Genomic DNA, 20,793 nt, shown 5'->3' with positions numbered 1-20,793 from the left:
ACACCAAACTACCAATGCAGTTGAAGGAAAAGAAAAATAACTGAAGGAGGTGGTATCAAATAGTGTATTTGAAAAGAAAGGAAACTGTTAAGATAAGATTGATATGCATGTAGTCAGGAGTTCTTGAGAAAAAGAAAGAGAGAAGGGGCAGAAGGAGTCAGGGGCTGAAACCATGCCAGGTGAGAACACAAGGCATTTGTGGGGGTTCAGGGTGCGGTGGGTAGAATGCCCGATGTTTAGCAAGGGACAGAAAAGAGGAATGAGTGGGAGAGCCCAACACCGTGCCAGGTGGGACACCCACAGGGAAGGAGGGAAGGAAATCTGTTGCAAATCTGATTCAGCGCAGGCACCAATTGTTCAATTAAGCCAGCAAGGGCTGTGAAAGAGGAGACACCAGAAAGAAGAGGTGGACGGGGGAAGGGGGAGAGACAATAAGACAGAAGACATTCCTGGGGCGAAGACACAGTGGGTAGGACACACTGAATACACTGAGGAAGTGATATGGGGCTAAGATGAATATGATATCAGGAGGAAAGCGAACCCGCCAGTGAAACACGCTGGAAATGAGCGGTGTTTAATTTGAGTGGTGAAATGCCTGACAAAGAGAACACAGCAGAAAACTAGTCGTCCTTAGCTGGAGAACACCTGGTTCCAATGAGTTCCTCACCAGACATAAAGATCTAGAAAGCCACAGGAAAATAGTGGGGGGCGGTTTGAAAAGATGACAGCCAAGCGCATTTAGGAAGGCTTCAATCAGAGCACCGCAAGCCAGCATGCTTGCAGTTTATGCATCAAGCAAATGAAAAAAGGAAGAAAGGCTTACTAAAGGTACTGTATGCATTGCAAGACAATAAGATTAGTTACAAGCTAAGGAATTCCAACCCTTTTCTACATGGCACTCATGTCTGTCCCAGTCAAAACTGGTTGGTCTGGTGTCTAATCACAAGTCTTCAACTTGAACTGGTGATGTCTGCATCACAAACCTCATTTCCAGTGAATGTCTATGCTGGTAGGGAGCTCCTAGGTTTTTACGATTTAATTTTGACGCATTCATATTCAGAAGTACCCAGTTTCTTTGAATGTGAACGTGAATGCTTCTTTAAATATTTTATTCAGGTTAAAACCATCCTGAGGTGTAATTAAGCCTAGTGAAGTCATGATTAAGTACAGTTAAGCCCAGAGAGGTATGGAAAAGGGGAATATAAAATTTGTATAGCTATGTCAAAGCAAAAATACCACACAAATAAACTGTTACATTTTCATTAATGTTTTATGTGATTTTCTTCAGAAGCAGCAGAATGAACAAAGGTTAATATAAATTATAATTGCAACTTGATATGATATAAAAGGGAATCCAACCAACAAAAACAAAAAATCTCTGCTGAGTCTGTCATGCCAAAGACAATCTTGGAAGAAATGTTCTGCAATACTACTGAGAACAGAACATGCCACCAAAACTGTGTTAAATTCGGCAAAGAAACAACACTGGTCAGATACTTTGTAATATTGTGCAGGAAAACTGCTTAAGAATGCCAAAACCAAAAAGCTTGTATGAACCGGAAAGAGCTGGTATTTTTGGGAATTGTGCTTATTGTGTCAAAATAAGCACTGCATTGATCACTGCATGATTATTACAACAGGTAGGTTGCCAATATAGCAATCAGGCCCACACAAGTTGTCTTTTCGAAACTGTTGGCCTTATGAGCAGCACACACGACTAGCACGGTGGCGCAGCGTTCTGTGACCCTGGGTTCAGTTCCGAGCCTGGAGCGCTACCTGTGTGGAGCATAATCCCTTGGGTGTCCTCTGGGTGTCTTCAGGGGAAACCAGCCCTGGTGTGAGTGCTTTTCTGTCTGTTGTCCCGTGATGCATTGGTGATGGACCCCCCAGAATCTGAACCGGAAGAAGCAGCTAGAAAGCAGATAGATATAAAGTTTAATGTTTCATTACCAGTATCCTGGTAGTATCCTTGCATAATTAGACAATTTTGTATCTACTGTTCCAGTATAATTGTTTTTTACTTTTAAGTTATTATACTAATATATGAAAAAAATGCATGAGTGCACTTAGATATCATGCAACTGAGCATTTCTCAGCCAGAGTGAGTGAAGTGTGTGTTTTTATTTATTATATTCCAGCTATCACCCAGACCCAGCTCTGCAAGTACAACTCATTCATGCAGTCCATGTTCTAATCATGTGTTATCATTGACAAAACAGAAACAATACCATGAGAACATAAACTCATGTAAAGGCTCTGCAAGGTTTAGAGGAAACACATGGGTCAGAATCTGAAATTTAAATACAATTATGTTGTGTATAATTAGTATACATTGAACATCTGGTCTGATGTTTGCTTCATCATGGTCTCTATCTTATCTTCACTCTGTTTCCCCTGAACACAACTGCTGTTTTGTACTTGAATTCCTAAGCTGCGATGAATGTTATTTTTGTTTAAAAAAATTAAGCCGTTTTTTATGCTACTAGGCTTAAAGTCTGAGTCTGCTGGTGTTAAACCTCTCCTTATCTGAGTCGTTTCCCCCATGGTAATTGAAAATGGCAGAACGCCAGTAAGAGTTACAGAGAACTAAGATTCAGAAAGAAAGGGCAGGCATTATTCAACGAGGAACATCTGTAGCAGCGCAGCTCTCATACAGCAGTATTTCAGATCACATTTGCACAACAATGTTCACAACAGATCAATGAGAAGTGAAAACCATCCTGCAAGAGGCTCCTGATCCATTTATTCAAATTCTGGTAGGTGTACAGTTTTATGCTCTGCATAAGACAGAACTGTGCTAAGACTAACTATAACTTCCAAGTTTGTGTCAGGTTTAGTTGTATTGCATATCTCAATATAATATTTCAGAATTTGAGCTTTGATAAATAAAAGTAAATAAAGAAAAGCAAAATGTATTATACTGTAGATTTACAAAGCTGTTTATGACTTACCATTTTATGTTATACAGTAACAGTAAAGAAGATTGTAGAATTGTGAAGGGCTGTAGATTCATTGTGCATGATACTAATTTGATATGTACTGCAGTTATTTACAATATTTTAAAATGCAGCTATAACATTTTTATATGACTAAAAAGAAGTGTATTGCATATATTTGTGTTCCTCCTGCCTCTGTTCGTTAGACTCATATTTTAAAAGTGGAAAGGATTTCTCCGGTAGATTATTTTATTTTTTTACAAATCATAGAGGAAATGTAAAATGGGAATTCCTGCAGAATCCAAAGCATATTGAAGAAATTAGGAACGGTTTTCAGATCCTTGTTTGTGTGAATGCTGCTTCCATGAAATGAATGGAAATACTGTTGTGTGTCAGTGCACTGGCATTGAGAATGAAGAAGACTTTTCTTTCCTTGTCCATTTTTTATATAGAAATCAAAATGTTTATAAACTTCATAATGTATTTTAAGTCAGCATGAATATTTTCAAATGCCTTCTTGTTTTAAAGCTGAAAGCAATGTTCATATTTTACTGAACTGGGTTGCTGAAAATGATCTTCTGCTGCAATTCTGAAATAATTAACTGTGAGGTGATTTGCCAGTATATGTTCAGCTGGATGCTGTAGTCTTGTGTCTTTTGTTCCAGTTCTCTGAATACACATTGCATTCCCCCTTTTCAAGAAAAGTATATGCGCTGCTATATCATCCATTTGTGGTTTTGATTATTTAAATAAAATTCAATGGGGGACTGATATAATGTTTTGGCCTTCTTTCTGGTGCCTCAGGAACTTGGCTGTAATTAATTTTCCCATCATCTTGGCAAACTAATTGAACATGCCTAAACAGCAGTTGTTGATTTAAGGATGGAATAACTTCTTTTTCAGTGCACAAGAAAATTTAAAGCAGCAATATCAAATGTACTGAGCTTTGCCTTGGGATGGCTGACAAAGTCTGAAGTGAAGCAAAGTGTCTGATATCTCCCCCATAGAAGCCCAGGTCCCCAACTAAGTGCACTAACGAAAAAGACAGAACCTCCAACAAAATCTGCAACATGCTCAAGGTTTCGTTTCTGCACCAGATAGATATGGGACAGTTCTCTTGTTGCAGTGGCTGAATTTAATTTCTTGTGCAGAGATTCAAGAAAAGCCACAGCATGCTCATTACCAATTCAAATATCAATCTCGGCTATGGATTGTATTCATCCCGATATTGACATTGAATTCCCTGAAGTCGAGGGCAAGGATGTAACCTTTTGAAAATCAAGAATTAAAGTGAATCGACAATACTAACAAAGTACCTGGTGTCTACTCAATAAATTTGAAATCTTCAAGGCTGTGCATAGAGCCCATCTGCTGTAACCTTTGTCACATAAGCAACTTATTGACTCAAGCAACTTATTGACTTTTCATTACATGAAAGTAGTTGGAAAACCCCTCTGATCACAACATTCCAAAATTGAAAATTGACACTGCAATGATAAATAACTCATTAATCAAGGCTTCTAATGCCTAATACTAGTGTATTAGCTGAATTTCAGAAATTTTGCTTTCATGTTCAAGGTAGGACTGAAGTGATAGATTATGTTGAATTTTAAGACCTATGGGTCTTCTGGAAAATGTGCAAAGCAGTGCATACCACTCACAGGAAAAGAATTCTTATTCTCTTCATCTTGACATACAGAGACCTATAAAGAGGCTTCAGTGACCTCATAACTTCAGAGGTCAATGTGTACGTCTCAGTGAGGGCGCATGCCATATGGAAAAAAGAGACATGATGTGAAATGCCCTTTTGCTATGAAGGCTTGATTTGCAACCTAGCTGTCTTTGAACACAGCTACACGCTTTAACTTGCTATACTTAAGATGTAATGGGATTGTGTACCGTTTTAATGCAAACAATACCAAATACTGAGTCTGAATCTGCTATTATAGGCTTTGTGGGTAATGCTACAGCACTGTCATATGTGCATGTGTTTGATAGAGTTCCAGCTTGACATTTCACTGTCTGCCTGTGCAAATGGATTCCATGTGGAATCAAGTAGGGCAGGAATATCCAGCTAGGGAAGACTGAAGGAGAGCCACAGTGGGTGCCTCTGCAGATGTGGTGTTTTCCAGTTACCTCCCAGCCTCAGTCCAAGAAACTGTTAGAGCAGAGCCAGCTTTGTAACGGCAGTCAAGCATCACATAACTCTTCACATACAGTACAACCTGAGGTCACAGTGTGGAAAAACACAATCACCGCATGGCAAAGGCACCAGACTACAAGGAGAACTGAATTTACATCTTTGCACAAACGTACCCTTGGCCATTGTAGAAACTTCACTTAATGCTAGTGCAGAATCTACAGAAGCTGAAAGGAGTAATACAATTCTTTCTTGCACAGACTTTAGTTAAACTTTGTGTTTCCCTTTTGTTTTTCATTGTTGTTAAGTTTGCAGTTTCTTGGTTTCACTCTTTAGAAATATATAATACGAATATGTACTGATTTCTAAATCTGCCAAAGATTGAGAAAGTATACAAATGTCAATGATGAAAAAAATGTCTGGAAATGATTACAGGCAGTTTCATGATAGCAGACACTCACCAGACAATAGGCAAAGGGATTATGTCTGCATGGATCCTTCTCCAATTAAAACAACAAGAAAATATTGAAACATTCTTTTTTCAAAGTATGCATTAAAGCATTATTTTTCAATTTAAAATGATTCACTGCAGTTTTTTCAGCATGCTTTAAATGAAAAAAGGCAGAAAGTCAGAAATAAGACTTTTAAAACCTAATAAGACATTAAGGCACAACAACTGATTATTTGTGAAACAAATGAATGTCTACTGTGACGATGGTTTAATGTTCAGAGTCATGTTGATGTAATTACAGTGAAAAATGCTGTACAAATTCATTTGCACTGCTCTTTGCATGTCATAGTGTGTCTTGGAACTCAGTCCTATTATTACATTTCCTGCTTATATGAAATCTAATTAGATGGTGATAGCAAAGATGTTATACATGAATATACTGTAACTTCCCCTCACATATTTCATTTCAGATTGCAACATGTACACATTGTTGTATAATAATGTTGCAAACCAAATGACTCAAATGTAAAGATCTGCACTGGTTAAACTATGAGCAAGTGGGCTTTGTCTTGGAATGGATTTATTTTGCAATGTTTGAATTTTTTGCTTTTTTTTTGTTTTTCTTCAGGTAAAGGAGTGCAGAACTGTTGAACATGTGCAGTATGGCTCACAAAACAAAGCTCTTGAAATTCATCTTACAGTCATTGCCAGTTATGCTACTTCACAGCTTTTGCACAGCACAAGATGAAGATCGGAGATATAGTAAGAAGTTTATTTATTAAGATAATGTGCTTCTACAGCATACTTGGCATGTTTTGGGCTGTACAGTCAAAAAGATGCATTTGGCTTATTGATTTGTTTTGTACACTGAGCTTTACATAATTTTTAAACAAAAATGTTCTTTAAACCTTCATATCAGTGATATACAGTACCGTACATTTGTTAGGTGAATGAAGAACCTGTAGCTAAGTCCATAAAGTTGCCTTTTTCTGACCTTAAGAAAAGCAAAATATTTGGTGTGGATACGTACATAGTGTTACATTAAACTGCAACAAACATTGAAATGAAAGAGTTGAGTTGAGTAAAGTCCATTTTCATTGTACACAGTATGACTCCACTTTGTTTTCTTCTTGCTTTCAGGTTGCAGAACAGCTCCTAGTGATCTAGTGTTTATTTTAGATGGCTCTTGGAGTGTGGAAGACAAAAACTTTGCCATAGTCAAAAAATGGCTTGTGAACATCACTACCAACTTCAATATCGGCCAGAGGTTTACCCAGGTGGGGGTAATCCAGTACAGTGATGACCCTGTGTTGCAGATTCCTCTGGGAACATATTTGTCAAGCACAGAACTAATTGAGGCCATGGAGTCAATAGAGTACATGGGAGGAAACACCAGGACAGGAATCGCCATCAAGTTTGCCATTGATAATTTGTTTGCTCACTCTGAACGAGGGCCCAACGGCGTAGCAAAGATAGCTGTGGTCCTCACTGATGGAAAATCCCAGGATGAAGTGAAACTGGCGGCAGAGGAAGCAAGGAAAAAGGGAATCATCTTGTTTGCCATTGGTGTCGGATCCGAAACGGAGGAAGAGGAGCTAAGGGCTATTGCCAACAAGCCTTCTTCCACTTATGTGTTTTATGTTGAAGACTACATAGCAATTACTAAAATCCGTGAAGTGATAAGACAGAAGCTCTGTGAAGGTACTTCAGCTTTAAATATACATACAAATTCCATGCTTTCTTCCCATTCTCATTTTCTGGAAAATTCTAGGAGTTTCTTTGGAAACCATCATCTTTATATGCCTATACACATCTTTATCATAATGAGTGCCAGATGCTGACAACTGCAGTGTGGAGTAGGGTTAGGGCTCTGGGCTGCAGATCCCAGGTGAGAAGCTTTGCCCAGGTTGCTTCAGTTAATGGGGCTCCAGGTTGCCATTGCAAATGAAAATGTATTCTCAGTTGATTTATCTAATTCAATAATACTCTTTTATATGGTGCCTTTCAAGATATCATACAAGGTGCTTTAAAATAAAACAAAGCAAAAGCATACTCATTTTCAAATGCATGAATACACAATCATTTAATACACTGCGTTAAACAAAATTAACAGCTTCTTCATAATTGTAAAGTTTAAGAGAATTTTAAAATGTTGACTGACTTGCAAGATCTAACTTGGGTTGGAAAGTGATCCCACCGGTTTGGAGAAACAGGACAGAAAGCATCCTTGGTTTTGGGATCTTAAGAAAGACCACAGTCCCAAAAGGTGGAACAATGTTTAGGAGCATAACAAATTAACAGTTCACTGATACAGTCAGGAGCCAAACCTTTCAAAGCCTTAAAAGAAACAGCAGTGATTTATTTTGAAATTGATTCAGGCTCCGAGCTAGGAGTAGTTGCTATTTATGTCTTTGGATTCCCTATTGGTCCCAGGCTGGACTCGTATAATCCCTGTGTTCACTAATTTCATTTGCAGCTGAGTTTGTGGCTACTTAATTGGACCCTGAGCAAACTAACAATGTGATAAGCTTGACCTTTTTACACTGTTCTCAAACTATGGAATATTTTAGTAAAATCAGCAATGCCATTAAACTAAATATTCACAACTCAAAAAACACACGAACCATTAAAATGTTTACCTCAATTAAGGATCCTATTACGTAATTGAGATCTCAAATGAATGACAACTGGAGTCACAGAGTCCAGCACTGGAATGACCTGATCTACCTGCTTAGTGAGGATGGCTTTTGTAGTTCTTGCACCATGGCATTCAGGTTTTTGGCATCACCACATAAATTCCTTATGGTTGCCATCACTGCTATCTTGTGATGCAGTAAAATGTCAAATGTCCATCTGGCTGAAGATTAGGTAGAGGTAGTTACATAAAATGATGAGTTATGGCTATTTTCACCAGCGTAAGTAAATGACACACTATTCACTGATTTAAATCTACATTTTATATTTAATAAAATATCTAAAATCCATGGGCAGCATGGTGGTGCAGTAGTTAGTATTGCTGTATTGCAGGGCTCGGGCCCGGGGTTGAATTATTATTATCCGTGTTCTCCCCACATTCACTTGGGTTTCCTCTGGAGGTCTGTTTTTCCCCCACAGTCCAAAGCTCTGGGAAAACTGGGCCACATGTGAGTGTGCGTGTCTGTGTGTGTGTCCTGCAGTGGACCGGTGTCCTGACCAGGGCGTGTGTGTCTGTGTGTGCCCTGCAGTGGACTGGTGTCCTGACCAGGGTGTGTGTGTCTGTGTGTGCCCTGCAGTGGACTGGTGTCCTGACCAGGGTGTGTGTGTCTGTGTGTGCCCTGCAGTGGACTGGTGTCCTGACCAGGGTGTGTGTGTCTGTGTGTGCCCTGCAGTGGACTGGTGTCCTGACCAGGGTGTGTGTGTCTGTGTGTGCCCTGCAGTGGACTGGTATCCTGACCAGGGTGTGTGTGTCTGTGTGTGTCCTGCAGTGGACTGGTGTCCTGACCAGGGTGTGTGTGTCTGTGTGTGTCCTGCAGTGGACTGGTGTCCTGACCAGGGTGTGTGTGTCTGTGTGTGTCCTGCAGTGGACTGGTGTCCTGACCAGGGTGTGTGTGTCTGTGTGTGCCCTGCAGTGGACTGGTGTCCTGACCAGGGTGTGTGTGTCTGTGTGTGCCCTGCAGTGGACTGGTGTCCTGACCAGGGTGTGTGTGTCCGTGTGTGCCCTGCAGTGGACTGGTGTCCTGACTAGGGTGTGTGTGTCTGTGTGTGTCCTGCAGTGGACTGGTGTCCTGTCAAGGGTGTGTGTGTCTGTGTGTGCCCTGCAGTGGACTGGTGTCCTGACCAGGGTGTGTGTGTCTGTGTGTGCCCTGCAGTGGACTGGTGTCCTGACCAGGGTGTGTGTGTCTGTGTGTGCCCTGCAGTGGACTGGTGTCCTGACCAGGGTGTGTGTGTCTGTGTGTGCCCTGCAGTGGACCAGGGTGTATCCTGCCTTGTGCCCATTGCTTGCCGGGAAAGGCTCTGGCTCCAACCTGACCCTGAATAAGATGAAGCAGTTAGAAAATGGATGGATGGATATAAAGTTCATACATATCTAAATACTAAATATATAGGGCTGTCTTTTAAATTTCAAATGTCTCGCACAGAAGTTTTGAGTCTCCTCTGAACTTTCTATTTCCTGCTAGGTTAGTCCATGATTTCATTGGTGCACAGCAGAATTTTGTTTCTCACCAGTGTAGTCACATGTGGAAATTTTGCTTTGCAGTGAGGAAGAAAGATACTAGATAGGGTGAGAAGTAAGAATCCTCATATTATAATTCTGCATTTTCTGATTCACTTTCTGTTGCTAGAAAAATCATCATAAAATCATCAGACTATTGTCATCTCATCATCTGTACCTGCTCGTTCTGTGATGTTAAGACATACAGACTGTATTTGTTTCAACTCATATCCTTCTGAGTTCCTGTTAAAGAATTCAGAATCTATTTAAAATAGATATGCATTTTTGAGTACAAAATATGTTTCAAAATACTACACTACAAAGCTTGTACACACCAGTTGTGCTTTTCTTAACGATGCCTCCTTAGCAAGATTTCAAAGAACCTAACACTTCCTCACAAATTTATAAAACATTTACAGTGAACAAAACAGCATGTTTTAATTAGTTTTCCTATCATGGGCATCATTTATAATTCCTGCAGTCATTTCTGTGTTTAGTGGAATAACATTCAAAAAACAATATTATTCCAGAACAGCAATAAAATGAGCAACTCTGGTAAAACATAATTGGTTAATTTAACCACAACCCTAACAATCAGTCAAATGACATCCATGCGTCACATGGGTGAAGATGAGTTTGTACATACACTGTATTGGTCTTGGTATTCTTTTAATATGATAAGATTCAATATGGAGACATAAATCAAAGCAACAGGCACAATGCTAAACAGCACTAGAGAACAATAAAGGGAATATCTCCTACAGCATTTTTCCGATGGCTAGAATAGTCCTAAAATTCTAGGGATTCAGGAAAAAAGATGTTAGTGTAACTAGTCTGAAATGATACAGATATTTAACCACAGCCATCTTGCCCATTTAACAGTAAATGAAAATTAGGTCCACCACCTGTCGTAAAACTCTAAAAGTTGTCCACAGTTAAGACACTATAGAGAAATGAGATGATGCAATGCAAAGGAATAAGAATTTATTCATTTTTTGGAATGTCAATCTGAAGAAGAAAAAGTTTCTGGGGCAAAGGTCATTTTATGTCTGGTTTTTACAATGGGAGGGATGTTCTTAGAGACTGACTGCATAGTTGCAACAAGTCCAGTTTTCTGTGCCAGGCTTTTTTACTACAGATTCTTTACTTCAGAATGAAGGCCAAAACCAAATGAGCTGAGGGCTCTTTTCCATTATTTTAACTCCAACTGATCCTAACAACTGACCATATAACATACACCACCTTGAAACTTCACAGCTATTTCTATGAGAAACATATTTTAACAATTCATGAAAAGGGCATGATCTTTTGTGCAAAGTGTTCGGTACTAGTGTGATTTTGTTATTTTACAAATGTTGATTTCAATTGATCTCTCTCTACAACAGTAATTTTGCCAGATGGGTTCAACATTCACCTTTCCAGCCTCAAACATTCATCTAGGTTAAGTCTTTTTTGCTCTCCTTCAGCCTCTCTCTCCATTACCCCCTTTTCACAAAGCCGTCTGTAGGCTGGATCTAAACTTTTCCAGGGAATACTCTCCCTCCATCCTCCGTGTCCCCCTTCTTGACTGCTCTAGTTACTTCTCATCTCCTTCCCCCACCTACTCCCACTGATGTCTCCCTCTACCATTGCTTCCTCTGCACTCCCACCTTCCACCTATTGACCGATTCTCTAAACTTCAAGCCGACTCCTCCACTCTTATCCCGTCTGCGAACTTCCTCTGCGCCCCCACATCTGTGCTTGTAGCTCCTCTACTTGTCAGCTCCACTCTACCAGAACTAAGGTGCACGTAGTTGGGGGGGGGAAAAATGGAAGAAATCCAAATCGAACTCCCTTCTTTCATCCTTCTCTTCACCACTTGCCTCTGACAACTGTTACATTTATGAATTTATTGTTCCTTTTATTTAATCTGTCATTCAGGCTTCTGCCAACAAGTCCAATTAGCTCTTCTCCGCCTTGTCCGTCCTCCTCATCACTCATCTTCCCCCCTCCTCTATTTTGACAGCTTTGCATCCTTTTTTCTTCTATTTTTTCTGACATCTGAAAGCTCTTCAACACTTCGTATCCTCCCTCACCCACATTCTCCCACCCCTGCAACTCATTTTTGTTCTCCCTCCTTCACCTTCTGCTCTGACATCTCCTTCTTGCCTCAGAGCCACAGGTTTATGACTAGTATTCAGAATCCTCCTCCAGGCTGCTGCCCATCGCCTACTTCTTCTTAAAAACACCCTTGATCCATTAATGCTGCAGAACTGTCATCCTGCCTCTCTTCTTCACTTCACCTCTAAAATCCTGGCGCAGCCAGAGCTCTACCAGCTCCTTGCGTTCCTCTTTCAGCACTCACTCACCGACCCTATTCCAGTCTGGTCCTCAAACTGAGACTCCCTGCTCTCTGTTATCAATTCTCTTCACTCCTCCCTCTCCTTAGACCTGTTCCTTTATGATCTCATTGCTGCCCTTGACACAGTGGATGAATGTGTTCTGTGAACATCCTCAACACCTTAGTGACCTTAAGATTTTTAGTACTGCTTTCACCTAGTTTTAACAGATTTGGTCATTTGGTGGGGCATGTTCTCTGCTTCTTCCTTTCTCTCCACTGGCGTCCCTCAGGGCTCTGTCCTGGGCTCTCTACCATTCTATCCATATAGTTTTTCCCTGGGACTTTTTACCTCTTCCCACAGCTTTGTATATCACTATTATGAATCTCAAGTCTTCCCTTCTCTTCCCAGATCTCAGCCCGTGTTACAACCTTTTCCTCTTAGATGCGGTCTGAGCCCCTTTTCGTTCCTTGCCCTACTTTCCTGTCCTTACGCCTCTCTGCTTGTGGTATTGTGCCACAAAAGTATTGTGGCAGGTATATAAGTATAGCAGTGAAGCCAGCCAAGAGAGAGTTACAATACTTTTGGCAGGATACTACCAGGGCTTGACACTAGCAGTTGTGGTGGAACAATCGGTAAGGTAGGGTTGGATTCTGCAAGCTTTGCTCTGAAGAAAGCATCCAGAGTGTGCCAGAGAAATGCTGGGAATGTGAGAGGTGGGGTGAGGAGATTTGCTGAGGTTCTTGGCAAAGGAAGAAGGGGAGAGGGTGGTGGAGTCAAAGAGAATAGAAACAGAGAGGCGTACAGACAGGAAAAACTGTCAGCGAGCCTGTAGCGTCGTCTCCAACCTATCATTCCTCACGGTGCTGACACAACCAGGAGCGTTTGTTACAATGCTAAAACAAGACCATGTTGAAATGACTGATGCTGCGTTTGTGGGAGCTTGGGCAAGGGGCAGGCTGATCACCAGCTGGATTTGTCTCATGATACTGGTATCTTGTGTGGCTAATCTGAAAGTTGAGCTATACAGCTTCCAGCTTGGTTTTCTCCCAGTCTGCACCTCTTTGATTCCAGACTGAGGTGTCTCTGTGTGGAGTTCACATGTTCTCCCTACGTCTACGTGGGATTTCTTTAGGTGCTCTGGTTTCCTCCCTCAAAGACATACTAGCTTGGTTAACTGGCACCTCTAAACTGTTCTTGTGTGTCTGTGTGCCCTGCAAAGGACTGGGTCTCATCCATGTGTTGCGTCCTAAGCATCTGGGAAAGCTTCCAGATTGCCACATCTCCTACTAAGAATTAGCGGCTTTGTGATAATGGGTGCACGAATGGAAAAAAGATGTTCAATCACAGCAATGGTAATTTATTATACTGCCAAAGTGGCACTAGTACAAAGTTTAATACAACCAACTGCAACCAATCAAGCCAACTTACAAAAATTCCTTTAGACATGCTTTGGTTATAGTTTCTGAGAATGTACAGTGACTTGCAAAAGAATTCACCCCCTGCTAAACTTATCACATTTTGATGAATTACAAGTAATGTGTACAATTTCGTTTTCAAAATGATTTTCTTTCATTCAAAACTGTAATTATAAGACTGAACACTTTTATATGTGAAGGAGGTTGAATGTCAGCAAAAGCTGCAAAGAAAATATATGGAGTGTAATTTACTGATTGCGTAAGTATTCAGCCCCCTAAGTCAGTATTTGGTGGAAGCACCTTTGGCAGCAATTACTGTCAGTATTTCTGGATACGTCTTCACAGGGGGGTGATGTTATTTTGTTCATTCTTTTTGGCAAAATTACTCGGCCATAAATGTTCTATCGGATTCAAGTCAGGACTGATCAGGCCAGTCAAGGACGTTCACTCTCTTGTCAGTGTAGCTTGGACTTTTTGCTTCAGGGTATTGTCCTACTGCAAACTGAATTTCTGAGCCACTTTCAGACTGCTTGGTGACTCAAAGAGGTCTTTCTCCAGGATTCCTTTGAACTTTGTGTCAGCCACTGTACCCCAAACCTGGGAAGTTTATTAGTCCCTGCTAAGGAGAAGGATCCCCAGGACATGATGCTGTTACCAGCATGCTTGGTACAGTGCATATAAAAAGTATTCAACCCCCAAGGACTTTGACACATTTTAATGCATTACAATATGAAGCTACTGTATAAATACTGTGAATATAGTCTGGATTGTTCTACATTGACCGACACAAAACATGCTATAAAGTCAAAGTGAAAACAAAATTCCACATGTTCTTCTAAATTAATAAATCATCTAATGTTTTTTAAAGATTAAATTTATGTGCTTACCATCAATCATTTTTAGATTTATCAGTTTTGTATAGATTCAATATAGTCTTTTTTGAAAAATGTAAACAATATTTTCGCAGGGAATAGTATACATATACAGTATAGGCAAGTGTTATAAATGTCTGAAATAAAGAAATAGAAAATTAGTCTGATTCAACAGATCAAGTAGAAGACGTTTACTAGGAGATATTTGTCATTGTTTTTTTAATGTAAGCATCTGAAAATAATTTATTTAAAGCGCTTCCGTTTTATTCCTGGGGTGACTACGTTTCACATTTCTCTCTCTCTTTCACGCTTTAGAAACGGTTTGTCCAACAAGAATCCCAGTAGCAGCCCGTGATGAAAAGGGCTTTGATATACTGATTGGCTTAGACTTCGCCAAGAAAGCTAAAAGGACCAAAGGATCTTATTCTGGTAGCAGAGCCTATCTGGTGACATCACGACTTGACTTAACTGAAAGCACAAGGTACCGCCTGTCCAAAATCTGTTTCTGATTATCTTGTTCTTTTATGATTCATTAACATGGGTCTTTTTTTAAATGTGGATCATGTTAAGGATCACATGTGTTTCACTGGGGATTCCACCAACTAAGCCCTTTTTTGAATTTCAGAGCCATATTTCCTGATGGCCTACCTCCTTCTTATGTCTTTGTTGCCACACTGAAATATAAAGGATCCGTGACGACGGAGACATGGGATCTCTGGAGGATACAAGCTCTGGACGGGACACCACAGATGGCAGTCACATTAAATGGCAAAGACAAGACAGTAATGTTCACCACCACCAGCATGGGAAACGACACACAAACCGTGACGTTTTCAACACGAGAAACAGAGGTACTGAACTGAATTTCACATTCCTGATGCGAAATCATGGTAAAGTCATTCTATCACTCTTTGTCATCTGGTGCTGTGAACCGGATGAATTTCAAGCTCATAGGGATCTTTTTTTCATTAGAATTTAGAATTTCCAGGAATAGGAACACTAGAAAGTGGCAAGGACCAGCAATCTGTGCACTAATTGAATTGAAATGAAGAGTTTTACTTTTTTTAGCAAAAACAATCAAATATATGAGTTGTCAATCCAGCTTTAAAAATAGGATTCATATAAAACACTGCAGTTACCATAGTGAATAGCTACAACTAATTTTCCTGAAACAAGCTACAAAATGTTTTTCTCTCCAGGAAGATTATTTTTAGTTAAACACAGATCACCTGTGAATATTCAAATTACTGCTGTCAGGACGGTCTGTTTAGAAATGCAGCCAGCAGCAGTTTAAATACATTAATACAGTGTTTTTAATGTATAGTAAATAAATAACTAGATTATAAAATAACTTTACAGTTTATACAACAAAAGCACTTTATGTTATTCTAATTGCTGAAGACACTTATGTCACTTATGCCTGCATCCTAGAGTGACAGTGGTACCTCTCTAGCCCTTTCAAAGGTGCCATTGTTTTTACTGCGGGTCCTACTGTGAAGCCAACCAACTTTGAAAGACACAGAGAGGTCAACAGCTGAGACCAGTTTTCTGCTGGTCCAGCTACTCAGTTTGGAGGGACAGCCTGATGTAGGCAGTGTCTGAGTGATTGGATACACCTCCCACTTACTAACGACTCCTCGCCATTTATGGTTTTTCAACTTTGTCTTTAGTTTACGTTTTATGGTTAAATTTTTGCTAGAAATTCACTACCTCTTTGAGGGACTTTATAGAGACAGGTGCATTCATTCTAAAGGCATGTGTACTATTTTATTGCCCACAGTAACCATTCAAATAATTTTGTGCACCTGCACTAATTTACAGGAGGTTTGCCATACCAAAGGGGGTGAATACTTATGCAATCATGGTTTTTGTGGTCCTGGGTTCAATTCTGCACCTGGGGTGTGATCTGCATGAAGTTTATATGTTCGCCCTGTGTTCACGTGGGAATCCTCCAGGTGCTCCAGTGTCCTCCCACAGTCTAAAGAAATACTGGCAGGTTAATTTGCTCCTGGGAAAACCGGCCCCTATACTGCCTTGCTGGGATAGGCTCTGACTCCTCCACAACCGGTTAAAAAATGGATGGGTGGATTTCCTTTTGCAGTTTCTGCTAAAATGCAATTTCTTTTACCCATAAAAGTAATCAGTTTAAACATTCAAGTTTTGATTTAATATTCACTGTGCCACTAGCTTAAACTGTATCTATTTAGCAGCATTAGAACCACGAAAAGTAAAAGGTACACTATTACACAAAATGTTTAAAATGTCGAAAGTAGACAATAGCCAATTTAACAATGACTATGCCATTATTTCATAAACTTATTATTTTGAGGACCAGGAAAGACTTTATTCCAAACTGAAAAGGAAGCATATAAAATTGCACTTTTATATATAAAACGTCTGAATTTATATTTTTCAGATAGGATCTTGTAAAGTAAACTTTTACCTGGTGAAAACATTAGATTTGTAAGATGCTTCCTGAAAGATAAAAAAGACAGAACCCCCCACACAAGCTTTTTAAATCATACATTTTAAAACACTGCATTAATATCTTAGTTATATTAAGACCGTACTTCCAAAACTCACACAATTAGAGAAGCAACTTCTTTTCAGAAACCTTCTGCTATCTATTCTTGTCCCCGTTTCCAAATGCAGATTAACAGAAAAGATTGAAAGGATAGGCATGGCTCAGTAATTAACTCTCTTTCGTGTCCAGAAAAAATATTACTCTGAACTTCTGTAGTATATATCTGCTACTCTCTCTATAATGTGAAAAAAGAATGGTAAAAAATCAGGCACAAGTGGATGATACCTTATTGGAAAATGACATTGGATCAAATTATTTTTCCTTTGTTTGCTCACTTTCTGGATGGAAATTTCCATGGTGATGAAATCGGGGCCCCAGCACATTAAGCATATTGATTGTGCACTCAGATCTCTGTTTACTCAGTAGAGGGATTATCTGGCAAGAAGAGTAGCAGTGAGAGATGCACAGCAAACTGTCTGAGACCTCCTACAGGAGCTCTTTTTCTGCATCAGCATCTGTTAGCCTGGCTTTGCAATGACTTCCTGCCACTCCCCAGCCAGCAAAAGCCCTGGATTTTTAGCATTCTAACCACCATATGGGTTGGAAATCATTTATAGCTGTGCTCCTCTTTAATTTTTTACCCCAGCATCGGATTATGAAGACCTATTTAATTTCTCATAAATTCATAGAAATTTACAACACGGGTGGCTCTCTATTGAAAATACTGAATCAACGGGTTAACAATCTCTGGCTTGGCACTCTTTGGTGACAGCAAATACTGTGTTTTTTTTTCATTGTTCTGTGTAGTAAAAAAGAGGCTGCCTCTCTTCATCAGCATTAACAGATTCTAAAATTTTAAAATCTCGACACTCACAAAGCTTAGCTTTACACATCACGTATTGAGGGGAAAATTTCCTGGAAAAATAGGCCAACCTGAAAGAGTGGGACACAGGAGACACACCTGCAGCCCTGCTATTCCATTGTAATAAAATGCAGTGCAGCCATCCAAACAGTGGCTGTCCAGGATAAGATTCCATTTCAAATAGTGTTGCCAAGCGTTAGGCAACAACACAGAATGCACAGCCACAGAGGGTCTGGTTGCTGACTGTCTCAATGTACATTTCTCACTTGCAGCCTCTGTTTCAGTGTCACAGACTTCATTCTAGCTTCAGGGAGGTTGATGAGACTAAGCCTTTTTTTGAGAAAGGATTACAATAAACCAAATTTCATAACCTTTCTATTTCGCAAAGGTTTAGGAGGGAAACAACACTTCAAGATAAACAACTGAATAAACGTTTCCAAGTTATAAATCCCCTAAATGACTGCCCTTAGATCTCCCCCACACACACTCAAGACCATAGAATATCTCACATTTAAAAATAAAATCAAAAAGATAAAGCAGTGACTGACTGCTTTAAAATTAAATAAGGAAAGAAAGTGATAATATATAAAAATAGTTAGCAACAACACGACAGCCAGTTGCTAGAGCCTGTCAGCACAAGGATACATCTTCAGAGTGCGAAAGAGTTAACTTATCAATATACAGTAGATAAGAATAAAACATAAATCACAAAGAAATAAAGTGATGTCCTTTCTAGTGGGTAAATTTCTACAGTATAACCACAGTTAACGATGTGTAAAAAGTTTCAGTTCCAACAGGAAGAAAAAGATGTGTGTAATTCCATAGAACAAGCAAAGACAAGGAATGTTTTTAGAAAGGAGACACTGCATTCAAGAGTTTATAAGATACAATAACTGAAGTGTTGGATTTACACAGGCACATTCTAGGCATGGCAGAAATGATCATGGCGATTGAGGTGTTTTAGGAATACTTCGTCAGTTCTGCATTTATTCATCTTGTTGTTTATCTTATCTCAACAATTGACCACTTTGTTATTCTGCATCTCTCTTTTGGGGATATATTAATAATACACATACGTATATTTGGATACACATATGCAAAAATTTAATCCAGAATTAAAGCTATGATGTATTATGTTCATGTTGATCAGCTCCAGTTTTTAGGCTGGAGATCATAAATTGCATTTCCCATTTATTATTTCATTTCACTAATTCTTATCTCACTCTTTTTCATTGAAATAGAAACTCTTTGATGAACACTGGCACCAGATTCGCCTTCTGGTATCAGAGCAAAGCGTCACTTTGTATGTTGATGGCCAGCAGACCGAGTCCTTGGAACTGGGTCCTGCCCCTGGTATCTTTGTTAATGGAAAGACGCAAGTTGGAAAGTATTTCAGGAAAGAAGAAACCATACCTGTAAGTTTTTCACAAATCTCATGAGGATTGATTTTTCTGGGAATTTAAAGGACAGAAATACTTAAAATTGGAGACTTCATTTATTAAACTAAAAAGACCCTTCTAGTGGTTTCCTCGTAAAACAGGCCAGAGACAAAGCACAACAAAGGTTCACAAACACTGAAAAGTCAGACATTGATTCAGACATTGATAAGTGAAGATGTTGTTAGAAAGGAGGCCGTCTCCTATGAATCATACTGACAGTATGGAGAACCAGATCCCAGTGTTTTGCGCCCACACTCCTTATTAGAGGTTTTGATGAGAAAGCCATTCTGTCCTCTTGCTTTATTCTCAATGGTTTGTCTCTGCGATTGTGTTCCTCATCTTGCCGATTCACTGTTCCAATCACATCCAGGGGAAGGAAATATACTGCCAGCTTTGATTCTAGAGCAGACCTCCTTATTCAACATCTTCAACGCTCAAAATAAGAAATATATTGGTGAAATTATTTTGGTCTGGCCTGTCACAAAATAATGAATTGTATTTTGGTGTTAAAGTAAGATTAAAGCAAGGGACTGAAACAACTGAAATGGTTAACAGCTGTTTTCTTACTGGGTTTGTTCATGCTTTGACAATTGGAAGTAACTCATCCTTCAGTGCTGGCAAATGACAAAGATTGCATTAGCAAGAAATAAGTAAGAGAACTTGTATCACGGCATTGTTGAGATTCAAGTTAATGTCCACATGTATAGTCTGGAGTAATAGTCAACCATTTTAAAAATTCATAATTGAAAAAATAAGACAAAAGTAAAATAGATATGGAAGCAGGGGTAGTCAAATTGTAAAACTGTCCTGTTTGAAGCTCACTTGAATACTTATTTTACACAGGAGTTTGGTGAGAAAAAAACTGATAACTTGACTCAGGTTGAAAGAGGAAAATGCTTTTTTGAACAAACTCAGTACAGCAAGGGCTTAAGTGCTACAGGGATTATAGACACAAATAAAACACCAGGACCAGACAGTCCCTCAGTCTGTCATTTATTTCAAATAAATGAAGGATGTTACCCATATCCCATCAGTGCAGATCTTTCAGGAGTCACTGCAAATAGTAACAGTCTAATGAAGGGAAGCAATGGAGTTCCAGATATTCATGATGTACTGTACCATGAATTCTGAAGATTAAAGAAACATTTTGTCTGCCGACGCAATAGAAAATGTCTAAACTTATTTGGTGGTACATCACATGCAGCATTACAATGACCCAAACACATGGGTAATGCAATCAAGGAGTTAGTCAGGAGATAAATAGGGAAAATTTTAGATTGGCCAAGCATTTTTATCCAAACTGAGAATACACTGTATACTCATTTTACATGCTGAAAACTGCATCCAAACACCCCAAAATAATTTAATAATAATAACTCAAAATGGCTGCAGTAAGGTCTTGTCAAATCATCTCAAATGGTTAGTCAAAGAATTGAGTGAGCTCAATGGGTTGCAGACTTCATACAGTTATTTCCTCACAAGTGATATGAAACCTAATGCTGACTTAAAAAAAACCCACAAATCTCTTCAGTCTTGAACAGAAGAAATTATAAGGGAATCTGATACGTTCAAAAGTTCTACAACTCAACCCAAAGGGTTATTTTCTGCCCAGCAGCATAACTAAAACTTGAGGGCATTACT

General features: G+C 39.4%; 1 protein-coding gene across 1 annotated transcript in view; it reads left to right on the top strand.

The window, feature by feature from the left end:
* Positions 1–2,589: 2,589 nt before the first annotated feature.
* Positions 2,590–20,793, top strand: part of col21a1 (collagen, type XXI, alpha 1) — a 60,837-nt gene continuing 42,633 nt past the window's right edge. Inside the window, exons 1-6 of the mRNA XM_088610659.1 lie at positions 2,590–2,756; positions 6,156–6,289; positions 6,668–7,228; positions 14,643–14,808; positions 14,953–15,178; positions 18,955–19,128. Of these exons, the coding sequence (XP_088466785.1) occupies positions 6,181–6,289; positions 6,668–7,228; positions 14,643–14,808; positions 14,953–15,178; positions 18,955–19,128 (1,236 nt within the window). The 5' untranslated portion in view covers positions 2,590–2,756; positions 6,156–6,180. The remainder of the gene's footprint in view (positions 2,757–6,155; positions 6,290–6,667; positions 7,229–14,642; positions 14,809–14,952; positions 15,179–18,954; positions 19,129–20,793) is intronic.

The sequence above is a fragment of the Lepisosteus platostomus genome, chromosome 17, assembly GCF_059453375.1.
Source record: "Lepisosteus platostomus isolate fLepPlt1 chromosome 17, fLepPlt1.hap1, whole genome shotgun sequence".
Taxonomy (NCBI): domain Eukaryota; kingdom Metazoa; phylum Chordata; class Actinopteri; order Semionotiformes; family Lepisosteidae; genus Lepisosteus; species Lepisosteus platostomus.
This window is presented reverse-complemented; position numbering and strand designations above follow the sequence as displayed.